The following is a 23,353-nucleotide window of genomic DNA, read 5'->3' as shown; positions in this document are numbered from 1 at the left end:
GGCTAAAGAGACCATTTAAAGAACACCAAAGAATGTATTAACCCTGAATCTCTTAGAAAGAGCAGATATTAAAAAATTCTGAGAGGTAACGCAGCTTTTTGAAAGTAGGTTACGTGAACTCAAAATCTGTCTTCACCGTGAAAACATTTTATGGATATATGTGTTTTTAATTAGCTTGAAGAGTAATGCTTCTCCTCTGCTGTGGCTTTAGAGCTTAGCAGTGACATTACACCTTCCTCCTCCTCTCCTTGCACTTCCCACTTCCTAGTGGGGGCTTTAATCCAAATTGGCTCTGACGCCTCTCTGACATCCGCGCTTTCCTGTGACAGATTGGCTAGTCTGCTCGGCCGCAGAGAGAAAATGAAACGCGCTGAATGGCCCCGGAGCCACTTGTGAATTATTCATGCCATGCACGTGTTCCCACTCGGCTTAATTACTGAGATGATTAGAGCTCCCAAATAGAGAAGACGTCCTACACCCCCCACCACCTCAACAAATCCTCCGTAGCTTATTGCAAACATTCCAGCATCCTCTTTTTTACACTAATGTTGCGTAGTGCTTTTATTTTGACCGTCCATGAACAAGCTTGAAGGCATGTTGCATTAATGTAAGTGTCAAGCACAAACTCTTATTGGCAAACTTGTTGCCCACAAGTGACTGTTTGCTAAGAGTTTGGAGGGTGCTGTCTTTATTTTGACCATGAAACATAAGAGCAAAAGTGTGAGGAGTATGAGTAAGTATGACTTCAGGCTTCTGATTGGTCAATGTGGCCTTAAGGTAGCTGTTTTATCACCACCTGTTGCTTTGGTCTGCGCTTGACAGCCTGCGTTCATGTTTTGATGTGGCCAGAGGTTTTTATTTTAAAATACCGTTGGTGTGGACGGGAATTCTTTTGAAACCGGAGGAGGAAAGATTGTGTTTTTAAAAAATACCCGTGTACGTGTGGACTAGGCCTGAGTTTCGGTGATGTCTTGTTTGTAGTCTTACCTAATCCAAGAACACAAATTATGAGGAATGTATTAAACAACAGGTGTGTCCAAAATCCCTCACTACTCACTCCATAATGACTTTGGCATGCTGTCCACACGTATTGTGGGAATTATTAAACCCTATATAGTGGACGCAAAGTGGTAGAGCACAACCAATGGTTGCTAACCAAACACTATATACACTGCACTGAAGGAACGGACAGACCGTCTGGGACGGACACCGAGACAGACGAGAGGAGAGAGAGCAGCTTGTTTGCAACCTGTTGCACATGTTTAACTTGTACAGTCATCGGTCGTGTTAAAATATATCAGGATTTGATATTTTCTGGTGCTCTACTGAAGAGGGCTACCACCGCCAACTAACATTAAAATGCTGGCTCACTGCCTGCTGGGATTTGTCCCATAATGACATAATGCATAATATTACACATCAAATTCACCAGTTATTACATGACTAACTGATTAAACAAACTTTAGCATATCAAATGTTAAACAGAATATTACTTCCATTATGAAACATGCTGCTCTGTCTCCCCTTGTCAGACTGACAGTATAACTTTATATGTTTACTGTGAGCAGAGCAACGCATCACAACAAAAACAGCCACAAAGTAGTTAGTAACGTTATGTTTATTTAAACTTGGGGAAATACACTTTGTGAAATATAATGTATTTGTTACAAATTTGCATGTTGTGTTTGTTATGGATTGGACCACCAGCAGCTGTTGATTCGGCATGTTTTAAATGTGCAACAGCAATGAAGTTAATTAACGGCACAGAGAAAATGAACCAAAACGTTTCATGTTGCAGATAAACTTAGTATGGAGTCCACTACATAGATTCCCTATGTAGTGAGTGAGTGAGAGATATCAGCCTATGTCTTTAAGCATGTTATCATGTAGCCACCATGTGCATATTTGACAGGGTTCTTATTCAAAAGTAAACAAGCGGTAAAAAAGACTTGTAGACTGAGTTTTCAATTAATTAAACCTGTTAGTTAGTGTCATATTGTAATTTCTAGTCAACAGAATCAGCCATCGACTGTACAAGAAGCTTTTTTTAGCTCACCCTTTTCTGAAATCAAGGACTCATTAGTTTTCACTTTGCCACTGTTATCACTTTAAACTGCACAGTATGAGAAGAGAAAGCTTGAATAAAAAATGCTTCTCACACTTGCTCTGGTCATGCTTTGGTGTCAGTACTGTCATGCTCTTCAACCCATTTGTCACTAAAGTCTTAACATAGGCCAACCTGCCGACCATGTCACTGTTGTCTTTACCGAGCAGGAAGTAGCCGTAAGCTGTGCTGGAATAAAACAGCGTCTGCTTTCATGGCACGTTTTGACCTGGTTTTGAGGACTGAGCTCTGCAGGCTCTCGAACAGACACTGCGGAAAAACGCCTACAGACGATCAAGTGTTTTTCGTTTTATCTGCTCTGTCACTGAGCGCACGCTGACTGTTAACTGTTAACAAATGCAGGAGCTCCCTCAGCGTCCGTCACTGGATCACCGAGAGGAAGATGAGAAAGCTGAACGAGAAAATGAACTCCAATTTAGGACGAGCTGAAAGGGCAGGTGTGAGTGACCTGGCTGATGTGTAATGAAACCACCAGAGTCTGAGGGAACGTTTTGGATGGCAGGATCTTAAAACCATAAAGTGAAACGGATCTCGATATATCAGAGACTCAGAAATAGTCTCATCTTGGAAAGTGAGGCTGACCTGGAGTGAACCAACACTTCAGGAGGCACGGATGGGAACTGTGTGCTTTTGTTTTTACTGTTTTGGATATAAATGTACTCGTTTATTCTCTTCTAATCCGTGAGATTTCCTCTGCTCACATTTATATCCTCTTGGGTGAAATAGCAATAGCCTACCTTAAAGGAGTACTTTTTTTCAGGGATGCACAATAATGATTATTTCAGCTGATACCATAAACCGATAATTTTCAGCTTCTCGTGGCCAATAAAATACAGATAACTTATAATTTCACTTTGCTTGATTATTATTACCTGAAGGTATGAAAGGCTGAGGTGTGGTGACTACAGATGAATTTAATTTGTGCATTTTCATTTAAAAAAAGACATTTTAGACAAAATGCTGGGAAAATCGCTATTTTGTAAAAGAAAGTCATTGACTTGAATCAACTGTTGGACAATGAGTGCGAAGCGGTAATTCGGAGACACCAGCAGAGAAAGAGAGCGCTGAAGCGCCATACTTAAACTTAAGTTATCAATTTGTTGTTTAACCCATTTTAACGAGCTTAATTGCAAAACACCTGCTGTTTTCTACTTCGTAAATGTTAAAATTGTTATCATTTTTATATTATCGTAATCCCAATAGCTTTTAGTAAGTCTGTAAGGTATTGTTTCATCAGACAGAACAAGCATTAAAAACATTACCTTGGGCTTTGGGAACAGACTTTTTTTTCACATTTTTAGACTAAATGATTTGACAATGAGCACATCTTTAGCTGCAGTTCTAAAAAAATCTGTCCATATCATTTGAGATAACCTTTATACAAACTTACTAACATGGGAGAAAACATACAGATCATATATTTTCATTCATGCAGATCTCTTGAGACGTTGAAACATGAGTCCCAAGTTACCAAAGAGGAAGTCACTTGAAGTCCTCCACAATCCGAAAAGTTTACATTTCAGTCTTTGCTCAGCTGTTACCAGCTCAGACTGTCCTTTGGTGCAGTAGACTCATGTTAGCGGCAGCTGTCATGGTTTCCAAACGCTGAGGTCAAAGGTCAGCTGTTGGCCCCTGCAGACAGATTCCCATTCGACCGGCTAACGTCAGATACGAGGAGCTGCGTTGACACAGAGTTGTTTTCACAGCGTTTTTCACTGTATCAGCTAGTTCCAGGTTTTATTGCTCTCATCCGGAGTTGAAGTGATTTTTTTTTTCCTTTTAGCTCGATAAAGCCCCGTACCCTCTTTTCCTCCCAGAAGACAATACACTCCCCAAGTTGACGGTTGTTCACTCAACCGAACGAGGTTCCCACAGGGTCAGGCCGCGTCCTCTCGCTCCGTCACCTCCTTGTTCACACAGCCTCGCCTCACATACATGAACACCCCATCTCTTTTTTTTTCCAAACAGCAGCATTTGTGTGTCATCACACAAGTCCAAAGAAGTGGTATTTCCCGTCACGTGCACAGAGCTTTGCTCTACATGACCAGGGACCAAAATCCAATTATAAAACCATGAAACAGCAAAGCGCTTCATTGTACATAAATCATCTTAGTGTTTAAATGTCATTTTGTGTGTGAGAATGCGTGACAGTTCATTTTGTCTCCAGGGTGAAAACTTTGACTCTTCAAAATGTCAGTTTCTCAGCAGCGATGAAAAGCAGCTTTGTTGGTAAATTGACCAGTTTCAGTTCATCGGAAACTTCAAAACTGACAAATTAAGAGTTGTGAGATTTTCACAGCATGACGGCTGTATGTAGGCTGTTCATATGGCTAATAATCTGAAGTGGACAGACCACAGTGGCCTGGGAATCTGCATCTGCTTGGAGTGTCATGCTGTGCTGCCTCCATGTGTCTTTCCTGTAGATTTATTTATAGACTTCTTTTTCCCCGCAGTCATTTTGCCCTGTCGTGGTAGGAAAAGCACTGTGAAACGTAACATTAACAATGGCTCAGTTCCATTAAGTGTCCCAGTAAGCTATTTAAGTGGACCAGTATGCAGAACACCAGGGCCTCCCCTAAGTGGAATGAAACTGTTGTCAATGTTGAATTGAATCCACTGGTGCTTTTCCTATTATAACATTACAACATGTGTGCTGTGAAAATGGTCTGCTGAGAGTTAAAAAGGAAAAAAGTGCTACAAACATACAAAAGTCCCCCTCACCACTTGCAAAGGATGGAGGGAGATGGGGGAACCTTATTTAATCTTGGGAGTCATGCTGTTTGTGTTTGAAGCTTTAATGAGAGAGAGAGGTGCTAATAATGCAATGATTGTTATCATGATGGATTGATTTTCTGGTTATTTTTTCAATTAATATTTTTTTGGGCTGAAAATTGTGTGGAAACAATGCCAAGTTTCATTTCATGAATTAAACTAGCTGTTAAATCAGATGTTCAAATCACAGCGTTATTCAGTTTACCATCACATAAAACAAAGAAAAGCTTCAAATCATGATGAATTTACCTTTTATTTTAGCTCAACGTGTCACCTTAAGTTTTTTTTGTATTATTTAATAGGTTTGCTAAATTGCCCCAAACATAGGAATATTGAATATGAAATTATAAATATTTGTCTAGTCCCTGAGTGTAAGATAAGTTTACAATTGTTGTAATTTTTCAAGAATAGAAAAGAGTGAAAAAGGGGAAGAACTGGGATGCATTTTTTGGAGACAGATGGCGAAACTAGAAACTCATTGATATTTGCTTATAACATGAACATCTACTTATTTTATTAGTTTTTGTTTGGATTATGGTATTTTCTTTTGGCTGTAGAGCTGCAAATGTCAATTATAGGAATTACTGCGAAATAATTTGATAATGGATGTTAAATTAATTGGTTTAAATATTTTTTTAAGAGACAAAAAAGAAGTCAGAATTCTCTGATTCCAGTCTCTTAAATGTGAATATTTTCTGTTTTTTCCCTCCTCTATGACAGTAAACCAATCATCTTTGTCGTTGCACGACATTTGAGAGCGTCATCTTTGGCTTTGGGAAACACTATTTTTTGACATTTTACACACCAAACAACTAATCAGTTAATCAAGAAAATACTTGATTGATTAATCACCATTGAAATGACTCTTAGTTGCAACCCTCAATATTGTTGCATATCAGTTTGTCACATAATCGACTGGTTCATTGTTGTCAGTTTGCATTTGCAGCCCAAAATGTTCATGCACGAGTGGCTGCTGAAATGTGAGTCTTGTCATATTGATGATCTTTTATGTTTTTTGTCCTGAAGTTTCAGCATATATTTTTTTTATAATGGAGTGGTGATTTATTCTTATTTGTATGCAGCACAACCTGCGGTGCTGCTGCTGCATCTCTAATGTCCTCTCTCTCTCTGTGCTCTCCTCAGGGTCAGCTGTCTCAGGCGCTCAACGGCCTGTCAGACCGAGCCACTGAGGCCAAGGAGTTCCTGGTTCAGCTGAGAAACATGGTGCAGCACATCCAGGTACTTTAATACACAAACACACAGACAACAGCTGCTTTACCCTCTGCATCCTCGATCCGGTGCACTGACTTGTCTTGGCAGCTTGCTGCCCGTCTCTCATCCCCCTCTGTGATCCCACACAGTCCACCACAGACACAGCAAGGCTTATTGTATTATTGTACTGTTAACATTTTGTAATCTCTGGCTTGGCGTATGGTGGTTGTTGAAAAATATCAAAGCTTACTGATAGCAACACTTAAAGTTAAAATTTGTTCTGTTAAAAAGGTACCATAAGCTTCAGATGAAAGTTCTGTATTTTATGTGCACTTTCAACACATCATACATTAAATTAGAGTCATTTAAGTGAGCAGTATGTTGGATTTAGTGGCATCTAGCATTCAAGTTGTAGATGTCTACCAGTTGAATACCCCTGCCCTCATCCCTGTCTTTCCAAACATGTAGAGAATCCACAGAGGTGTTCAGGTAACACAGAAATGCAAAGGCCCTCTCTAGAGCCAGTTTTTGGTTTGCTCACTCTTGGCTACTGCAGAAACACGGACCCGCACCCTGTGTAGATAAACAGGTCATTCTGAGTAAATAAAAACACGAATCTTATGCTGCTTTCATGTGGAATCAGGGAAACGATAAACGGCAAAATGGATGTCATCTTAAAGGATGAAAAAAGCACGGTAATATTTGGTGAGGCAGGCAGACAGTACTTGCAATGGAGATAATGGAAGTCATTACCGTTCAAAGTTAAAATATTCCATCTTTTTGCCATCTTCTATGATGGAAATTATGTAGTTTCCTCAAACAAAGACAAAACATTGTCAATCTGGACAACTAATGGTCATTATCAGAAAAAATACATTTTAAAAAAGGTAAGACAACGCAGCATTATTCATAAAGAACATTTCATACATACGAGATGTAGGTTCAAGTTGCTGAACGGAGAGATTAAAAAACAACATAATAAAAAAGAATAATTTAATTTAAAGAAAATTAACAAAAATCAAGGTTAAAACAATACAGTTAAAAGGAGAGAGATAGAAAAGTGAAAGAATAAGCAAAAATTATTTAAAAGATTTAAACTAACATATGAAATATAATATGATGATATGAAAATAATAATAATAACATTTAGTTGAAAGAACTTGAGAATAATGAGGTTTTCAGGTGCATTTCTAAGTAGTAAGTAATTAAATTTTATTCAGTTTTTTTTTGACAGCGTAGTGTCATTATTGCAAAATCTCGTCATGGATGTTTCATATTTACCGTCCTGCCAATCTGTCGGACTGTTTGGTTTTCCAATGCCGTTCAGAAGTTGTTGGCCATGTGAAGGCAGCACTAGTTTCAGATAATAATACACTCATTAAAATCATAATTATGTGTATTGTATTTCTGTCAATCTGTCGCCCTAAATTCTACACATTGTTACTTTAAATGATGGAAGTTTCAGCATGTGGCATGATTAACGAACTGAGTTTGTGCTAAAATATATTTAGTGATAAATAGTGCTCTATATGTGGACACAGACTGTCAGGATTTAAAGAACACTGTGATCAATAAAAGCAGCTACATTCAAAGAAACTGATGCATCGCCATAGCAACAGCACAGTATTTCTCTGCTGCAGGTTTAAGTTGACGATATTGATTTGAGTATAAATGTACTCCGTTTACATTTAGCAGTATCACATGTACAGTGCTTAGTCTAAGCACAATATATCGATCAGAAATAGATTTACATGCTGCGCATGGAAACAAAGCTGTGGTCAGTTTAAGAGGCTGATTAGAGGAGCAGGGTGTGATTAAATGCCCTCGTTGATTATCGTCACTTTGTCAGATGAAGCTCAAGGGTGACCCATCAGAGTGGCAGATGCAGAATAAGAGAGGAGGCGAAGGAGGGGTGGAAATTTGGGATGTGTGACTCTACTAGGCATAATTGTACGGACATTACTCAGTCATCGCACGGTGCTGACGCTTCTTGGTGATTTTATCCACCCACTTTTTATGACTTTGAGTTACTGGAGGAGGCGTGTGAATTGAAGATGCAGTTTTGAAATAACTTTTCTCAAAGGGAACTTTATGGTTTCTATAAAACTCACATTCTCTGTAAATTTCAGTGTTCGTCTTGCCGTTAAATTGGTGTCCACAAATGCCCAACATACACCGCTAATGAACATCTCTTCTGCTTTTGGTTTTGTGAACTGTACATTTTGAATTGAAAGTTAGTTCCTATGTATTTTCGGTCTTTTATTCTTTTCAGCCTTCGTCTGTTGTGTTGCAGGAGAACGGAGTGGAGTTTGAGGCCTGTTTGGTGGCGCAGTGCGACGCCCTCATCGATGCCTTGAACCGACGCAAAGCCCAGCTGCTGGCTCGAGTAAACAAAGAGCACGAGCACAAACTGAAGGTGAGCATGCTCAGACAAAAAATATACATCTTAACGTGTCAAGCTTTTAAAAAAATATATGAGATTGTGCACTTAATCACAAGAAACAAGATTTTTTTGAAAAATCTAATGAAGAACATAAAAAATAAGTGTAATGTCAGTAGGGCTACTTCTGCTTTAAAACGTTTCCCGTTTTGAAAGCGGGAAAACAGTCTGCACAAAAACAGGCTTGACAAAAATAAATGTAAAAATATTTGTCATGAATTTGACATTTCAGGCATTATTTTAAGTGTCTGAGAGCCAGTCTTTTACTGGAAACTGGTGGCGTCACGATCAGTAAGAGAATCACTTCTGTACATAAAGAAATTTCTGCCTGGAAGGACCGAAATTAAATCTAAATATTAATGTGGAGCTTTGAAAAATGGTTGGCTGTAATGTTGAATTTATCATTATCAAGTGTAAATTATTTAAGCTTTTTCTGCATTTTGAATGTTTTCTCACTGTAGGTTTAAAATTGAGAACAGAATGAAACAAATGCTCGTTGTTTCAAATTTAGCACAAGTTAAACTCGATTCCAGTGATTTCAGAGACACAAAGAGCCGCGTTTGTCTTTACACCGTCTTCAACACATTCGACGGAGGACATAACTGAGAGATGGAGTCAACAGGAGGAGGAGGAGGAGGAGGAGGGGAAGGGAGAGATACATTTGTGCTGTACAGCATCCAATTTCACGCTTGGACACTCTGTAGAATCAAGGTTTCACTCATGTAGGTGGTTTGAGAAACACAGCCTGTGCACGGCAACGCATGAGCATACTAACACACATTCTCTTTTTCTTGATATGTGAAATATTTAGCATGTGCGAAAATTAGCATTTTATTGATCACTCAACAGCTTGCTCATTTAAATTTTAGGAGAAGCTGCTGGGTGATTGTCAGGTTTTACACTGACAACCTGTAACACATACAGAAAAATGAAACCAATAACTGCTGCAAATTTGCACCACTTAGAAGCAATGAGTGTTACAAATGATATGACATGTCATGCTGCATTTTACTTTATAGGTTTTTGAGGTTTTCTTTTATCCTTTAAGGCATTTTGTACTTAAAATGTTCTTAATTTTTCTCTTTACGTGTTCACAAACTTTTTTGCTTTCTTGCCAATTGTTAGATGAAAAAAAAATTTGCATGCTCATATCTTGAACTTTTCTCTTTCTACTGAACTACACTCGTCACCCGCATCACTGTGCATCACTGTGCACCACTGAACTAGCTTAGTTCAGTCACAGAGGACGCCTTTAAAGTTTACGACTTGCGTTGTTGCAAGCACAAGCCTGTCTTTTGTGAGTAGATGCATGCTTCCTTGATTCGGTTGTTGGGTTTAGTTTGGTAAAAAGAAAATAGTTCCTACATGAAACTGCTCACAACAAGGTCTGTGGATTGTCTTTGTTATCTGGGTCATGATTTCTGGAAAGAGACATTGCTGCTGAGTTTTTCAAATGTATTTTTTGGCACTTTGAGTGCCACAAGCTGAGTGCCAACTACTTCCATTATATTGGAAAGAAAGCAGACATCTCTATGGCCAATATCTCCAACACTATGCAAATCACACAAAACCAGTCTACACTGATGAATAGCACTACAGGTGAGGGGAAAAATATGTATTTTTCAATTTAGGGTGAACTCTCTCTTTAATAGTTGGCCTAAATATACATCCTTTGCAGAGGAAGGGATGCTGGTGTGACTTTTTTTTTCGTCTAATGAAAAAAAACTCAGGAAAGAAAAATAAGAGAAGAAATTGTGGCTAAAAATACATCAATATAGTTGAATACAACTTTTGCTCAAAATTTTTTAATTTGGTCCTTGGAAGCGCTAAAATGATTTGCAAATCAAATGATTGTGGACAAAGACAGACTATTCCTCCAGTTCACACTTGAAGACACAATTGTCTGATGATACAATGCCAGAAAAAGCTGAAAGACATCAGTTTGGGACATACGCTCATTTGCTTTCCGGCCTAGAGTTGGACGAGATGATGAAACCACTCTCATATCTGACACTCTGAACAGTGTGTCCTCTTTCCAGTATTTACTATATCTGCAAAAACAAATATGCTCCAGTCAAGAAAACTTGTACATTTTGCAGGTTGCAAACTGTTTTTTTGTTCATTTTTTTTACAGTGTGGCAAATATTAAAATTATAGCCCCTTACTTTTTTTTTGCTCCTGTAGATGAACCATACTGTGACATGTTTACAGCTGCAGCTCTAAATTGCCACCATCGCTGCTTTTATCGCCTGTAGGAGGCGCAGGTTTAACTGCAGGTTCAAAAACAGCAGCATTGCAGATCTTAACATGCAAAATCTCTTCTGTTAATGATTGATTGGCTGTTAAGTGATGGATGGTTGTTTGATGCTGAGCATCGGACACGTTCACACCTCAGAGACGGAGGAATTTTTAATGTATCTGAGCGCAGATCTGATCCCTCCTGTCAGCTGACAGATCAGTGCCTCCATGTGGCGTTCACTGAATCCTAATGCCAGAGACACATTTCTCCATGACAGATGTGATATTCTTTATTCAGTGTGTGGATCTCTCATGTGAATCTGTGCTGCTCACTCACTCGGGGACACTGCGCTGCCATCACAGGAGTTTCCCACAGAGCCGGTGATGCCAGAAACTCTGAGTTTCACCAGTTCTGTGTTTTATTTCTGCTCCTAGAGGGCAGCGGGGATCATTTGAGGTAGATATCAGCTAGAGTAAAGCAGAAAGGATAACTGGAGGCGTCGCTTGTTTTTTGGAGTTGACTTGCAGTAATTGGAGCCCCTCTGACATGGCCAGTCAATGGGACGCTTTCTGCTTCATTAGCATGTGGTTCGGTGGGAGAAGTCTTCCTGCAGCTGTAATTAAAGGAGACACATTTCAGTCTCTGGTGCTCTCTCGATGTTAATGCAGCTTTATGTGTATTCTGTACTCAGATAGGATTTATTTCCATGTAAAACGCAGATTGTTGCATAAAACAAAATGCCAGCTATGCATTTTATTTGTGTCCAATTAAGCAGCTAATGAAGTGTCCTGATTATTCGTGCTGATTCAGTCACACGGAGCTGTTTTTATGAGGAAACACCATAAAAACATAAAATCAATTAAAACTGATTTAAACTGCTGCAGCTGACTTTGCATCTCCGACAAAGATTCATCCGATGGTCCTGCACGCTGACGCCAAAGTGCAGTCGCCATGGTGACTGGACCGTGTTGTTTGAGGCTGTAGAGAAAAGAGAAGTAGTTCTTTAATAACATGAGTCAGGTTCAGTCTTTTCCTGCACATCAGGGGGACTGACCTATGTGTTTGTTCAGTGGCTGCAGAGGCGGAGGGTGCTTTTATGGCACTTTGCCACACTGAGCAGTTACAAAGCTCCTTCACTCAGTCTCACTCAAACATCCATACAGTAGTGATTTGCAATTCATAGCCAAGGCAAACCACGAAAACCTTTTCTTAGGTCCCTGATACTAAATTTCTTCTTATAGTTAAACATAACTTGTCTGTCCGTCCCGGAAGCTGAAGTCAAACTTATGGCTAAAATGGATATTTATCATCTGCTCACCACAGTATTTGCTGTTGTTTTGATGCTTTTAGTCAAGCAACAGCCAATACAAACTCTCCACTTCTTTTCGGAAGTCGCCATTTTCTGGAGGTGGAGAAACATACATTGTCACGTTTTCTTACGCGAGGGACGGAGCATGGACAGAAAAAACACAGCCAAAGACGAGATTTTGATTTTGATCAGTTAATAAAAAGGTTTAAACTACTCCTCTGCAACCGATTGAAATTTGAATCGGTTTGGGCTTGTTTCAGCTGACTGAGGTGTTTATATGGATCGTGTTTAATCTGTTTTGGCTTTTGAATCTGTTCTAATCAGATTAGTAAGCTCCATGTAAACATGCCTAATGATGGGTCTCCTCTTGGGTTTTGTATGGATTACACAAACAAGATATAACGTGTTAATTAGTGATCTTTAGAGTTGCTGGTTGGCAGATTGTGTTTCCTTTGGACGGAGCTGTTTCCAGTCTTTATGCGAAGCTAAGCAGCAGTGGAGTTCTTTGCTGTGGAGAATGTATTAAATATGAGGCCGCTGCTGTCAGTCCCTCTCACTGTGATGGATCTGAGCTCACAGAGTCAGCAGCAAACTGATGAGCGATTCATCTGAGGGCTGATTAGAGCAACACAAAGTGAATCACAAACTATTCTGCGTCTTCTTCAACCAGATGCTTCGTCCTCTGGACGCTCAGCCCGGTTCATCTAATCAGTACAGCTACACCGAGGCTATTTTTATTTCCACTGTAGTGATTTGCTGACCTCCCTGTTGATGTCATCTGACTAAGTGCACCACTCCAGGGGATCCTTGTCCCTCGGGGTCCTCCTCTTTCAAGCACTCAAACATGGGGAACAGTTTGGACTTGCAGAGATGATATCAGGAAATACAAAAAAATACTGGAGGCAATTATCGAATGATAAATTCTCTCACTGTGAACAAAAGTTTTTTATCGCTGCAGTGGGATCTGCAGCAGAGAGATGAGCATGAAATATTGAAACTTCCGCTGAGTTCAGTATCAGGGGATTTTTTATCAGCATTTTTTTTTTGGTTTTCTTTGTACTTGGTCCAAGATTCAACTTTCTGTCCACCGACAGAAAACTTTGCAGCAATTTTTAAGGCTGCAGCTAAGGATAATTTTCATCGTTGATTTTATAATCATTTAGTCTTTTAAAAATAAAAAAACAAATAAAAATAAAAAACAAAGTCCAACCCAGTTTCCTAAGATCCAAGATGAAGTATTTCAATTGTTTATTTAGTCTGACCAACATTGCAGAAACCCAAATATTAAATTTTCAAGAAAATAAAACAGATTAAAGAAGAAGAAAAGGGGGAAATTTATTTATTTTCAGTATTTTTACTCTGACAAATTACTGAAAATAGTTGCTGATTATTTTTATTTTATTTTAGTCTGTTTACTATTTGATGAAATGACTAGTTAATATAAACATTTTATTATTGAGCTAAAAAAAGGTAACTTTTTTATTTCCATATTATAAAATGCAAAATTCTGCTGCATTTCTTTGTTTTATAAATTATTGTAAATAAAAAATAATTGACCGATCAGTCAATAATGAATATAGTGCGGCATGTGTCATTTTGACCACTACTCTATTTTACCCCTGAATGTCTGTGTCTGTTTGCATCAAGGAAGTGAAGCTCATGTCTCCGTTGCATTTTCACTGCATCCGTCAGAATAAGAGAAACATTAAAGCCGAGCAGGAAGCGCCTCGATCCTCGCTGACAGCTGAGCGACTGTGGAAGTGACACTTGTCACTTTCTCTGACCGTCACTGCAGCGTGAAGCATACAGGAAGCAAAGCGATTTTAATCCCTTTACGCTACCTTCTTTCATCTTGTAACCGTTTTATTTGATGTTTCCTATTACAGTCCCTCTTGTATCTCTTTTTGTCATCCTCCGCTCCTCCCTTACTATTCCCCCTTAACCTCTTTTCGTCCTCTTCTCTTTTGCCTCCATCTTTTTCTCTTCTCTTCTTTCTCTTCACTTCCCTCTCCCTATTTCACCCCATGTCAGAATCATTAAATCATCTTCATGTACTTCCATAAGGTCAAACTGTCATAGACTTCATGCCAGGGTCCTGACCGTCTCTAAACCAGCCTGTGCTGCTGCTGCTGCTGCTGCTGCTGCTGCTGCTGCTGCTGCTGCTGCTGCTGCTGCCGCTGCCGCTGATGCTGCTGCTGCTGCCACTGCCGCTGCTGCTGCTGCTGCTGCTGTAAAGGGACAGATTAGGTTAGACTGCAGCCACAGTATCTCACAAGGCCAAAAGTGCCGCAGTGGCCTAATAATTACAACAGAAACAGATAGCAGGAGGTAATTTATTTAACAAAGAGGCAGCTGGTCCTACAGACTCGCTCACAGTACAATATGTGCAGCTGATGAGACGCTGGATAATGTTGAGCCCTTTTTTAAATATCCGGCCTTGTTTGGTTGTAGTTGGGTTGCTGGTGCATGAGTTTGGTGTCATTAGTTTGGTTTTTACGCCTCATTTCTCATTAATTTCCTCTCAACATGTTGTTTTTCAATACACTTAGCAACTATCTAATGACCATAGTGGAGCATTTAGAAGCTAAAGACCCTAAAATTTCCCTCAGAAGTTGGTGGAGACCAAAAACTGAGCTTAAGTTGTTCTTAAATTCATCAGGTGGCCAGAGAATTAACTCCCAATACAAAGAAGTTCACTATCTGCTGCAAGCATAAATTAGATTGTGTCTTGCTAACATGTTATCAACTTAAAGTTGGGGTTGGCAGTTTAATTTTGGGGTCATTGTGCAAAAACTACATAAAAACGTTCAACATATTGTAATTTAAAAAAAACTAGACTTGTGCACGTCCTCTTGGCTCTGTTTTCAGGCTTCAGAAAATCTCGTCATTTCACAGAGAGAGTGCTGCTATTGGAAAATGCAGATCTGTATGCACGTCCCTTCAGTGAAAGTCTGATTGAATGGTGAAGAATCCTGCAGAGAAAGTTGCTATTCCAGAATTAGCAACAACTGCTGCACTGCAAAACAACCCAAAAGCGGTCCTCCCATTTTTCGATTCTGATATTCAGATTTCTGCCTACCTCAGATTTAAATTCTGATAATATGTCGATGTTGTGTTTTCAGCTTGTTTTGACTGTCCCCAAGTGGCCAAAAAAGCCAGTTACTGCAAGTTTTAAATATTAAAATTACCATTTAGGAATCTGTTGTCAGGTTATGTCGGCGGCTCCTTTTTTAACAGGAGAAGGAACATGTTTTAATGAGTCTCATGACAACAGAATACATTTCTCACTTGAGTCCTTGGTTGAAGAAATGCAATGTTCCAAACAGGAATAATAATTGTAAACTGTGTCTCACTGCTCTGAGCTCAGTTTGTATTAATTTGGCCCTCTTCGTTGTTTGGGATTGTTTTAGCAGCGCTGTCGAGCTGCTGCGACTCTGCGTGACGATGTGTTTAATCACCATGACAGCCACATATGTCTGAGAGGACAAGAGGACGGAGTTTGTTTCCTCCCGTGAGCTCAGTTCATCTCTGCGGCTGCAGAAACGGTGGCCCACTTACACAGCCTGCTATGCCCTCTACCGCTGTCCTGCGCTCACCCCTCTCGACTCTCCCTCTCCTATTTCATCACTCCCACATCTCTCTCAAGATGTTTAATATCCTCCCACCTCAAGCTGCTGCTGTCTCTTCAGTTTGTGTTGAAATTCAGATGAATTAATCTTCCCAATCTGCTGATCAGCCGGCAGAGCGTTTATTGTCGGTGGCAAGTTTTACATCTTTTTCCGAAGCTGATTTAAAGCAGATTTCGGGAAAGATGACTGGAATGATGAGGGAAGCTGTTCAGTAGTCAGTGAGTATCGAATCAGAGAGAAAAAGGAAGGAGCAGGGAAAAGGACAAGACAGGATAAAAGTTGACTGCAAAATTCCCCCACATGTATTGTCGTCTGTAAATGAAGAGATTGTGATTCCAGCTGCGTACGGAGGAGTGACAGCAGCTCTGATTGTTAGGCAGGCGGTGACAGCAGTGAGAAACTCCTCCTGGAGCTCTGCCAGGCCATTGCAGGGGTGTGGGTGTTCCAGGCTTGACACAGCAGGGAGGGTTTGTCCCGCAGCCAGAGAAATATAGACCGAGTCATCAGAGCTGGAATGAGATTTCCCCTCACTGTATGAGGGGAGAGGTTAAACACGGTCCAGGGGAATAATTAGAATGTTATTAGCTGCGTTTCTAAATATTTATTTCCTTGAAAAATCTTTAATATTTAATCCGCTTGGAGTGCAGTCAGACCTGCAGTTTGTTTTATTTGGTGTGAACCTTGGCAGAGGAGTTGCATTTTTATGTTTGGCTCATTTAAATTCATGCTGTCTTAGAGCGAATGGACCAACGTTTTGCAAGTATTCAATCATCTTTGCTGCCTGTTAGTGCAGATTTCTTGGCAGCGTGAAGGGGGTGAAAACAAATGTGATTCCAGACTCTGTAACTTTAGGAAATATGATCAACTTTTGTGCAGATTTTTTACTTCCCTGGTGTTTGCAGCAGATAAGAGCACATGAATAAACAGCTGAAGAGGAGACGAAATGTTCTTTCGTGGTTCCGAACTAAAAATCCACATTTTTATTAGTCTTTCTGCAGTTTGTTCGAAGGCGCCTGTGGTCAGTTCAGACTGTTTTCAGCTGCCGAAAACAAACCAAACTGGGAACATGAGGTTTAAGTTCCCTGAGGTTTGAATAAAGCACGCTAAACATTGTGTGGTGCCCTTAACATGTAGATTGTTTAAATAAACTGGAAAAAAAACAAAGTAATTCTAACACAGTCATCCTCTTCGATCCCTTTGTCCCGCCCATGCTGTGCAGAACCTGATAAGTGGTTAAAACATTGATCACACCGTGTTAGTGACACGAGTGGCCTGTCTGATGCTGACATTTTGACCACAATCGATATATTTGAGTATTTACACCGTAGAAATAGGATGAGTAGAAGGGAAATGTAACTGTTTGCTGTGATCATTTGTGCAAAAGAAAATGGAAATTGTGGTTAGTGGCTCTGGTGATAACATATGTCAGTGGGGCTGTGAAGTCACTAGTTTTAGAAATCCTTTTTGGCTTTTTCTTAAATCTGTTTTCCTCATTAAACCAAAAAATACACCAGTGGACCAATCCAAGTTTCTCTCTCTCACTGAAGACTAACTTTAGCCTTAACTGCCTTGTTAGCTCATCGTAAAAAATATTTAATTCAAATTTGACGGAAATAAAATAAAACTCATCAAAACCTTCTTATGCTCTTTTCCTACTGGACAAATAAACCCACTGACATCTAGTAATGTGGCTTTTGTTTTAAGAAACAGTCTGCATTCATTCCCCTGTCGAGTGACTCTGCAGTAGTCATGAGTTTATATCAGCTCCAAATGGCAGTGGTGGTAATATAACAGCCAGGTGCAAGCACTTTTTTTGCCCCTTTTTAATATACCACCATAACATTTTCACCGGTCTCCATGCTACTTTCTACTGTTTACTTACCTGTTTTTCCGCATGTTTATGGCACAGAATATGACAGGATAAGGAATACCTGTCTACTGGCAATTGGAAAGGACTGTTGCCTAATAGTAGTGAGTTGTCCTGTTTTTAAAAATCCTGCATATACATGCCAATTTTGTCAATCCTCATTGCCGTGCAGAAGAAAGTGTGCATCTACTCATGGACGCCAGGCTAGTGCTCGTGACAGCCAAGATGTCAACTTTAATGTCCTCAGCTGAGCTCAGTGTAACATTAGCTTGCTCAGTGGTGCAAGGTGAGCTAGTGGTACATGCACATTATCTTTTATACATTGACACGGTTGGTGGGTGTCGTTTGGCAGAAAGAATATACTTCCTAGATAAAACTGCTCACAAGGTCGGTGGATTATCTTGAGTAACTGGGTCATGATTTCTGGAAAGAGACAACGCTGCTGAGTTTTTAAAAAATAGTCACTTTATTTATTTTATTTTTTTGAGAACCACTCGACAAGTGCTGTCTACTTTCATTAAATTGGAGAGAAGTCAGACATCTCTACGGCTGATAACAGCACGCAGAAACTCACATCACAATAATCTAGCATGATAAAAAGCACTGTAGGTAAGAGGAAGAATATGTATTTTTCATTTGGGGATGAACTATCCTTTTATAACTCCCCCTCTGTGCCATATAGTCATGTTGTACACTGTATACTGATTAATCATGCACTATATTAAAGTCTGTACAGTTTGTTATCTATCAGACTTACAACACTTGCATACTGATGCGCTGCGACTGCAGTCATCAGTAAATCATCTTCATGTGTACTGTCGGTCTGCAGAAAGGATTTTCCTCTCCATTCAGCCTTGGAGCCCCTCAGATAGCAACAGTGAAGTTTCTGTTACCTAGCAACCCTCGGTCCAGCACCTTCGTTTATTTCACACTGTTGCGAGGAGGCTCTGTGGACATCAGTAGTGTCTGCGGTGCAGAGGGAATCTCCCAGGTCCATCAAATATGTCATCAAATTAATCAAATCTCTTGTTGTAAATGTCATGAAGGTTTTTTTTTTTATAGATTTAAATGTGCTCCCTTGTATTCAGATCATGTTATGGGAAAATAAAGTATGAATGAACAGAGGGCAAGAATTAAAACTTATTAATGGGACAGATTTTTATGTTTTCTGAGGCAAAAATCTATAACTGTGCACAGAAAATTCCTTTTTTTTTTTTTACATGTTTTGATTCTGTAGCTGCTCAAATGGACAGAAATATGTATCCGAGCAGTCCCATCTCCGATGTACCCGTTGATACTGACGACCGTTCACACATGCGAAAACAAAATGTCACTGTCCTTCCAATAACGTCAATAACAGGATCAAGTCTGTGATGTCCCTACAGCCTCCTCTTCCTCCCTCAATCTGTGTGCATGTCTCAAGAGGAAAAAAATTTACTCACTCAATCACTTTGACAATCCTGCTGCTAATCTCATTATTGGTATTCCTCCTGGTCGTCTCTGTTTAATCTGTGTTTTCCAGCCTCCTCCCTCCATCCTTCCTCTTTTCTCTCTCCGTCCTTCTTCCTTTCAGTGTCGCCATATTTTCTTGTCTTCAGCTCTCTGTGCATCATCTTTCTTCTCCTCTATTCTCTTTGTTTCTCTTCTCTCATTTATCAACATTTCTGCCACCTTCTGCATATTTACTTTAATTTCTCTGCATCTTCAGTCTTCAGGCTTTTCTGCCCTGTTTACACTCTACAGCACTCGCACACTTTACTAAACCCTCTTTTCATGTTCCACTCCAGTGTGATTACACGAAAAGGCTGATGATTAACATATGATTATCTTCTGTTTGCTTGTTGTTGTTGTTTGTATTATACTTGCAGAACTTTTCCCTTGTGGCTGTTTTCCCCCCTCCATAATCCCTCTTTTTACTCTTTTCCCAGGTGGTTAGGGATCAGATCTCCCACTGTACGGTGAAGCTGCGTCAGACCACGGGGCTGATGGAGTACTGTCTGGAGGTCATCAAGGAGAATGACCCCAGTGGTTTCCTGCAGGTAAGACGCATAACAAGTCTGTTTTTCTACCAGAAGCTACAACCAAACTTTTTCATGTCCTAGGTCAGTCCCTCCACGATTTTACAATTTTAGGATTGTAATAATTAATGTAATTTGCAATGCAGTTTTAACCAATTCCTGTAAATTCTGCATGACTGTGCAATGTTTTTCCAATCACCACTAATTTACCCCAAATTTTACAGTTTAAGACATCTCACCTACTTGTGGAGCTGATTTGCTGAATGTCGGCGATCAGCTGTTGATGCCCCCACCATCAAAATTAAATTTTAATTCTGTGGGAAACACTAAATACGTATAATAATCAGCTCCAAATTGTGGTAACATCACAACTATTTTTGCAGTTTTCACTTGCCCCCACAATGTCAATGCAAAACACTAAGGTTGTAAGTATCAACGCATTATTTGTGATGCGGTTAAATATTCCTGTCTTTAAGATGCTGTACTACTCTACTTTTCTGTTCTACATCTATACGCTACCATGAACTCAGGAATATAGAAAACAAAATATCTTACTGTAACTATGCAGACGACACACAGTTTTATATGAAAATATCTCCAGGTGATGATGGTTTCACACAAGCACTGTGAGTAAGTGTATTCAATAAATGAGGGACTGTATGTGGCAAAATGTCCTCCAGTTAAACACGATAGAAAAAGCACTGGTCTGCTGCTCCATTATGAACCATCAGACCTCTCAGATGGTCTGGGACCCTTTCTGTCCCCAGAGTCAAAACTAAACATTACACAGCAGCAGCATCACATTTTTATGCATCACATATCTGGAACAAATTCCCAGAAAACTTGATGTAATGTTAAATGGTGACTGCTTTTAATTTTGTGTTTTAAAAGCTTCAATTTTCCCACATTTTGCTTCTTATGGTGGTGAACTAGTGACACTCCTCTAGGGAAGAAAACTTATATTAAAAAAAGAATAAATTCTGGCTGCAAATATGACTCAGACCCAATATATTTCAGATAATGTTGACTCTACTTCAAAGTAAAAATGATAGCTGCAGTAAAGTTGCAGTTTGTTTGTTGCCAGGGGACGTTTTTACTCCCTCTGCTGCGCAGTTTCACCCTGTTAAAATCAAATCTATTTGACATCTTCATTTTAAGTTCAACAGTTTTCTGGCTGAAAACATCAGTGCTTTGTGTTTGCACCCAAGATTGAGATGATGAGCCAACACAGTATTACAGTATATGAATGTGTGCTTGGCCCAAAATTGTTTTTACAAAGTATGCTAAATGTTTAGAGGAATTACAAATTTGGTGTTTCATGTCATTGTAACATTTTCTCTAATGGCATAAACAAGATTTCCTGAGGATTTCTTGGGAAAAGGCATGTAATTTAGAGCTAAATATATGACAAATGGGGTTTCTTTAAAAAAAAAAAAAAAAAAAAGGTTCTTTTTTTAACTTAACTAGATATTATTCTTTATTTACACTGAATTGTATGCTGGCCTGTAGACAAATTTCACATCTTTGCATCGTCACCTGTCTTTATTTCCCTGTTTAAGGTTAAATTAAAATACAAAGTGTATGTGTTTTTTGGCAAAGGATGATATAAACATTAATTAAACATAAATACATCTGTGACCTTATGGGATTTTCTGGTCCCTATTACAATATTTGTTACAGTATTACAGTATGGAGCGTCATTGTTGGTGAGAGGTAGCCCGATGTGCCTTTGACCGTTTGTCGGTGGTTGTGTATAGTGTGTAAAGTTAAAAATAACTTCAGCATTTATGCAATGCAATAATCTGTGTTCAGTGTTTTAAAGCAATTTGTTGAATTTTGTTATGCGTCTGAAATTATGTGTATCCTCATTATGTAAGATATTGAAATTCTCCTGCTCTGTGCTGCAGGACAGAGGTCCGCTCAGGATGAGCTGCAGGGGGCCTCACGTGTTTGTGTCACACAGACACACAAATGGCTCAACTCAGTCAATAAACCTGTTAATAAGCGTTGATTAAAATGATCATGCCTCTTGTCACTGTGTGTGTGTGTGTGTGTGTGTGTGTGTGTGTGTGTGTGTGTGTGTGTGTGTGTGTGTGTGTGTGACAGGCGCAGCTGCAGTTTCACAAACACTGAAATGACATTTGTCTCCAACAGCCAAATATTTGGGCCCAGACCTACAGTTAGAGTTTTAACTGTGCATTAATTTGTTGTCCTCAGATCTCTGATGCTTTAATCCGGAGGGTCCTCATGACAGAGGGCCAGTGGGGGAAGGGAACTTTGACCCCCAGGATGACCAGCGACTTTGACCTCACTCTGGACAGCGGACCCCTCCTGCAGACGATCCATCAGCTGGACTTTGTCCAAATGAAAGGTAAAAAGAGAGGAGATGATGAGCACGGGCACTTGAGAGATTGGACAACCTTCCACAGAATGTAAAATAACTACATTTTTTTCCCTGTAGCATTCGACATAATGTAGCTCTAATGTGCGACATTGTGTGGCATTTTGTTGACCATCGTGTACATTTCTTTATTTTCGCCCCAAATTATCTTTCTCCAGCTTCCTGGAATTATGTTTCAATAGAGTGTGAATCTGATGGAAGACTAGAAGTGATTAAAACGCTGTGCAATTGGTGAAAAATATATTAGGAATCCTTGAAAAGTCATGGAAATTTTTGAAATTGTATTTCTTAAAATGTGGGAACCCTGAATAATAATAATGATGAATAAATAATAAATATATATATATATATATATATATATATATAAATAAATATATATATATATATATATATATATATATATACAGTGCTGAATCATTAATTTATAGAAACTTAATTTTACTTAGGGTATTACATAAATGTCAAAACGTCATTTTACTGTGGTGTTTCAATATGTTGAATCTTTCTAAAACTGTATTATGGACGCTAATTCTGTTTTTGTTTTGTGGTTTCTGGAGGAGAGTGACCTCTTTTTCTGTGATTACAGTCCCTCGAGTTTGCAGTTGCAATTTGGAAACAGCTTGTTCTTGCATGTGTGACCTCTTTATCTTTTAAAATCACAAATTATTTCACAAATAAACAGTCATCTGAGTTGGTGAATTTGTGACATTTGTATTTAGTTTAATTCCGGCTTCACACAGTGTGATGTCTCTGACACACTGCAGGTGTTTGCTAAAATATTCGATAAATCACTCAGAAAGTCAAAGAAGTTTGGTGTGTTTATATTCATGATTCAGAAGCCTTTGATTAAAGGAGTTATGGATTCATGTATTCATAATAGAATTTATAAATGATAAATATTGAACAGGTCTTCGGGCACTGCAGAGTCATATGCAGTGAGTGTGTGTTTTGTGCGCGTGCGGTCGTCCTTTCATATCTCAGTGGGCTGTAATCTGGCCTGCTTTCTCCCCTCCTCAGTCCCAGCTGCTCCCATGCTCCAGCTGGAGGAATGCTGCACTCAGAACAACAGCGCCACGTTGTCATGGAAACAACCACCACTCTCCACCATCGCCGTGGACGGATACATCCTGGAGCTGGACGATGGAAACATGGGGCCGTTCAGGGTAGGTTTCCCTCTGCGGGTATTCTTTAAGATTTATCTGTCGACTTTAACAGAAGACAAACATTAGTTTTACCCGTGAACAGGGGAATCGTTGTTGGATTAACATTTAGATCACAAGACGAAAAGAGAAAAACGGCACCAGTCAGAGTAATAATTCACCTTTACAGAACAAACCAGCC

General features: G+C 39.4%; 1 protein-coding gene across 2 annotated transcripts in view; it reads left to right on the top strand.

Annotated features, from left to right (window-relative positions):
• Positions 1-23,353, top strand: part of trim9 (tripartite motif containing 9) — a 45,340-nt gene that overhangs the window by 11,120 nt on the left and 10,867 nt on the right. For both annotated transcript variants that reach the window (XM_042500705.2, XM_042500706.2), the window contains exons 2-6: positions 6,041-6,136; positions 8,403-8,525; positions 19,522-19,632; positions 21,829-21,982; positions 23,030-23,175. In XM_042500705.2, the coding sequence (XP_042356639.1) occupies positions 6,041-6,136; positions 8,403-8,525; positions 19,522-19,632; positions 21,829-21,982; positions 23,030-23,175 (630 nt within the window). The remainder of the gene's footprint in view (positions 1-6,040; positions 6,137-8,402; positions 8,526-19,521; positions 19,633-21,828; positions 21,983-23,029; positions 23,176-23,353) is intronic.

The sequence above is a fragment of the Plectropomus leopardus genome, chromosome 14 (genome assembly GCF_026936395.1).
Source record: "Plectropomus leopardus strain MGB_pleo_1.0 chromosome 14, ASM2693639v1, whole genome shotgun sequence".
In the NCBI taxonomy this organism is placed as follows: domain Eukaryota; kingdom Metazoa; phylum Chordata; class Actinopteri; order Perciformes; family Serranidae; genus Plectropomus; species Plectropomus leopardus.
The sequence above is the reverse complement of the archived record's forward strand: the minus strand, read 5'-3'. Positions and strand labels throughout refer to the sequence as shown.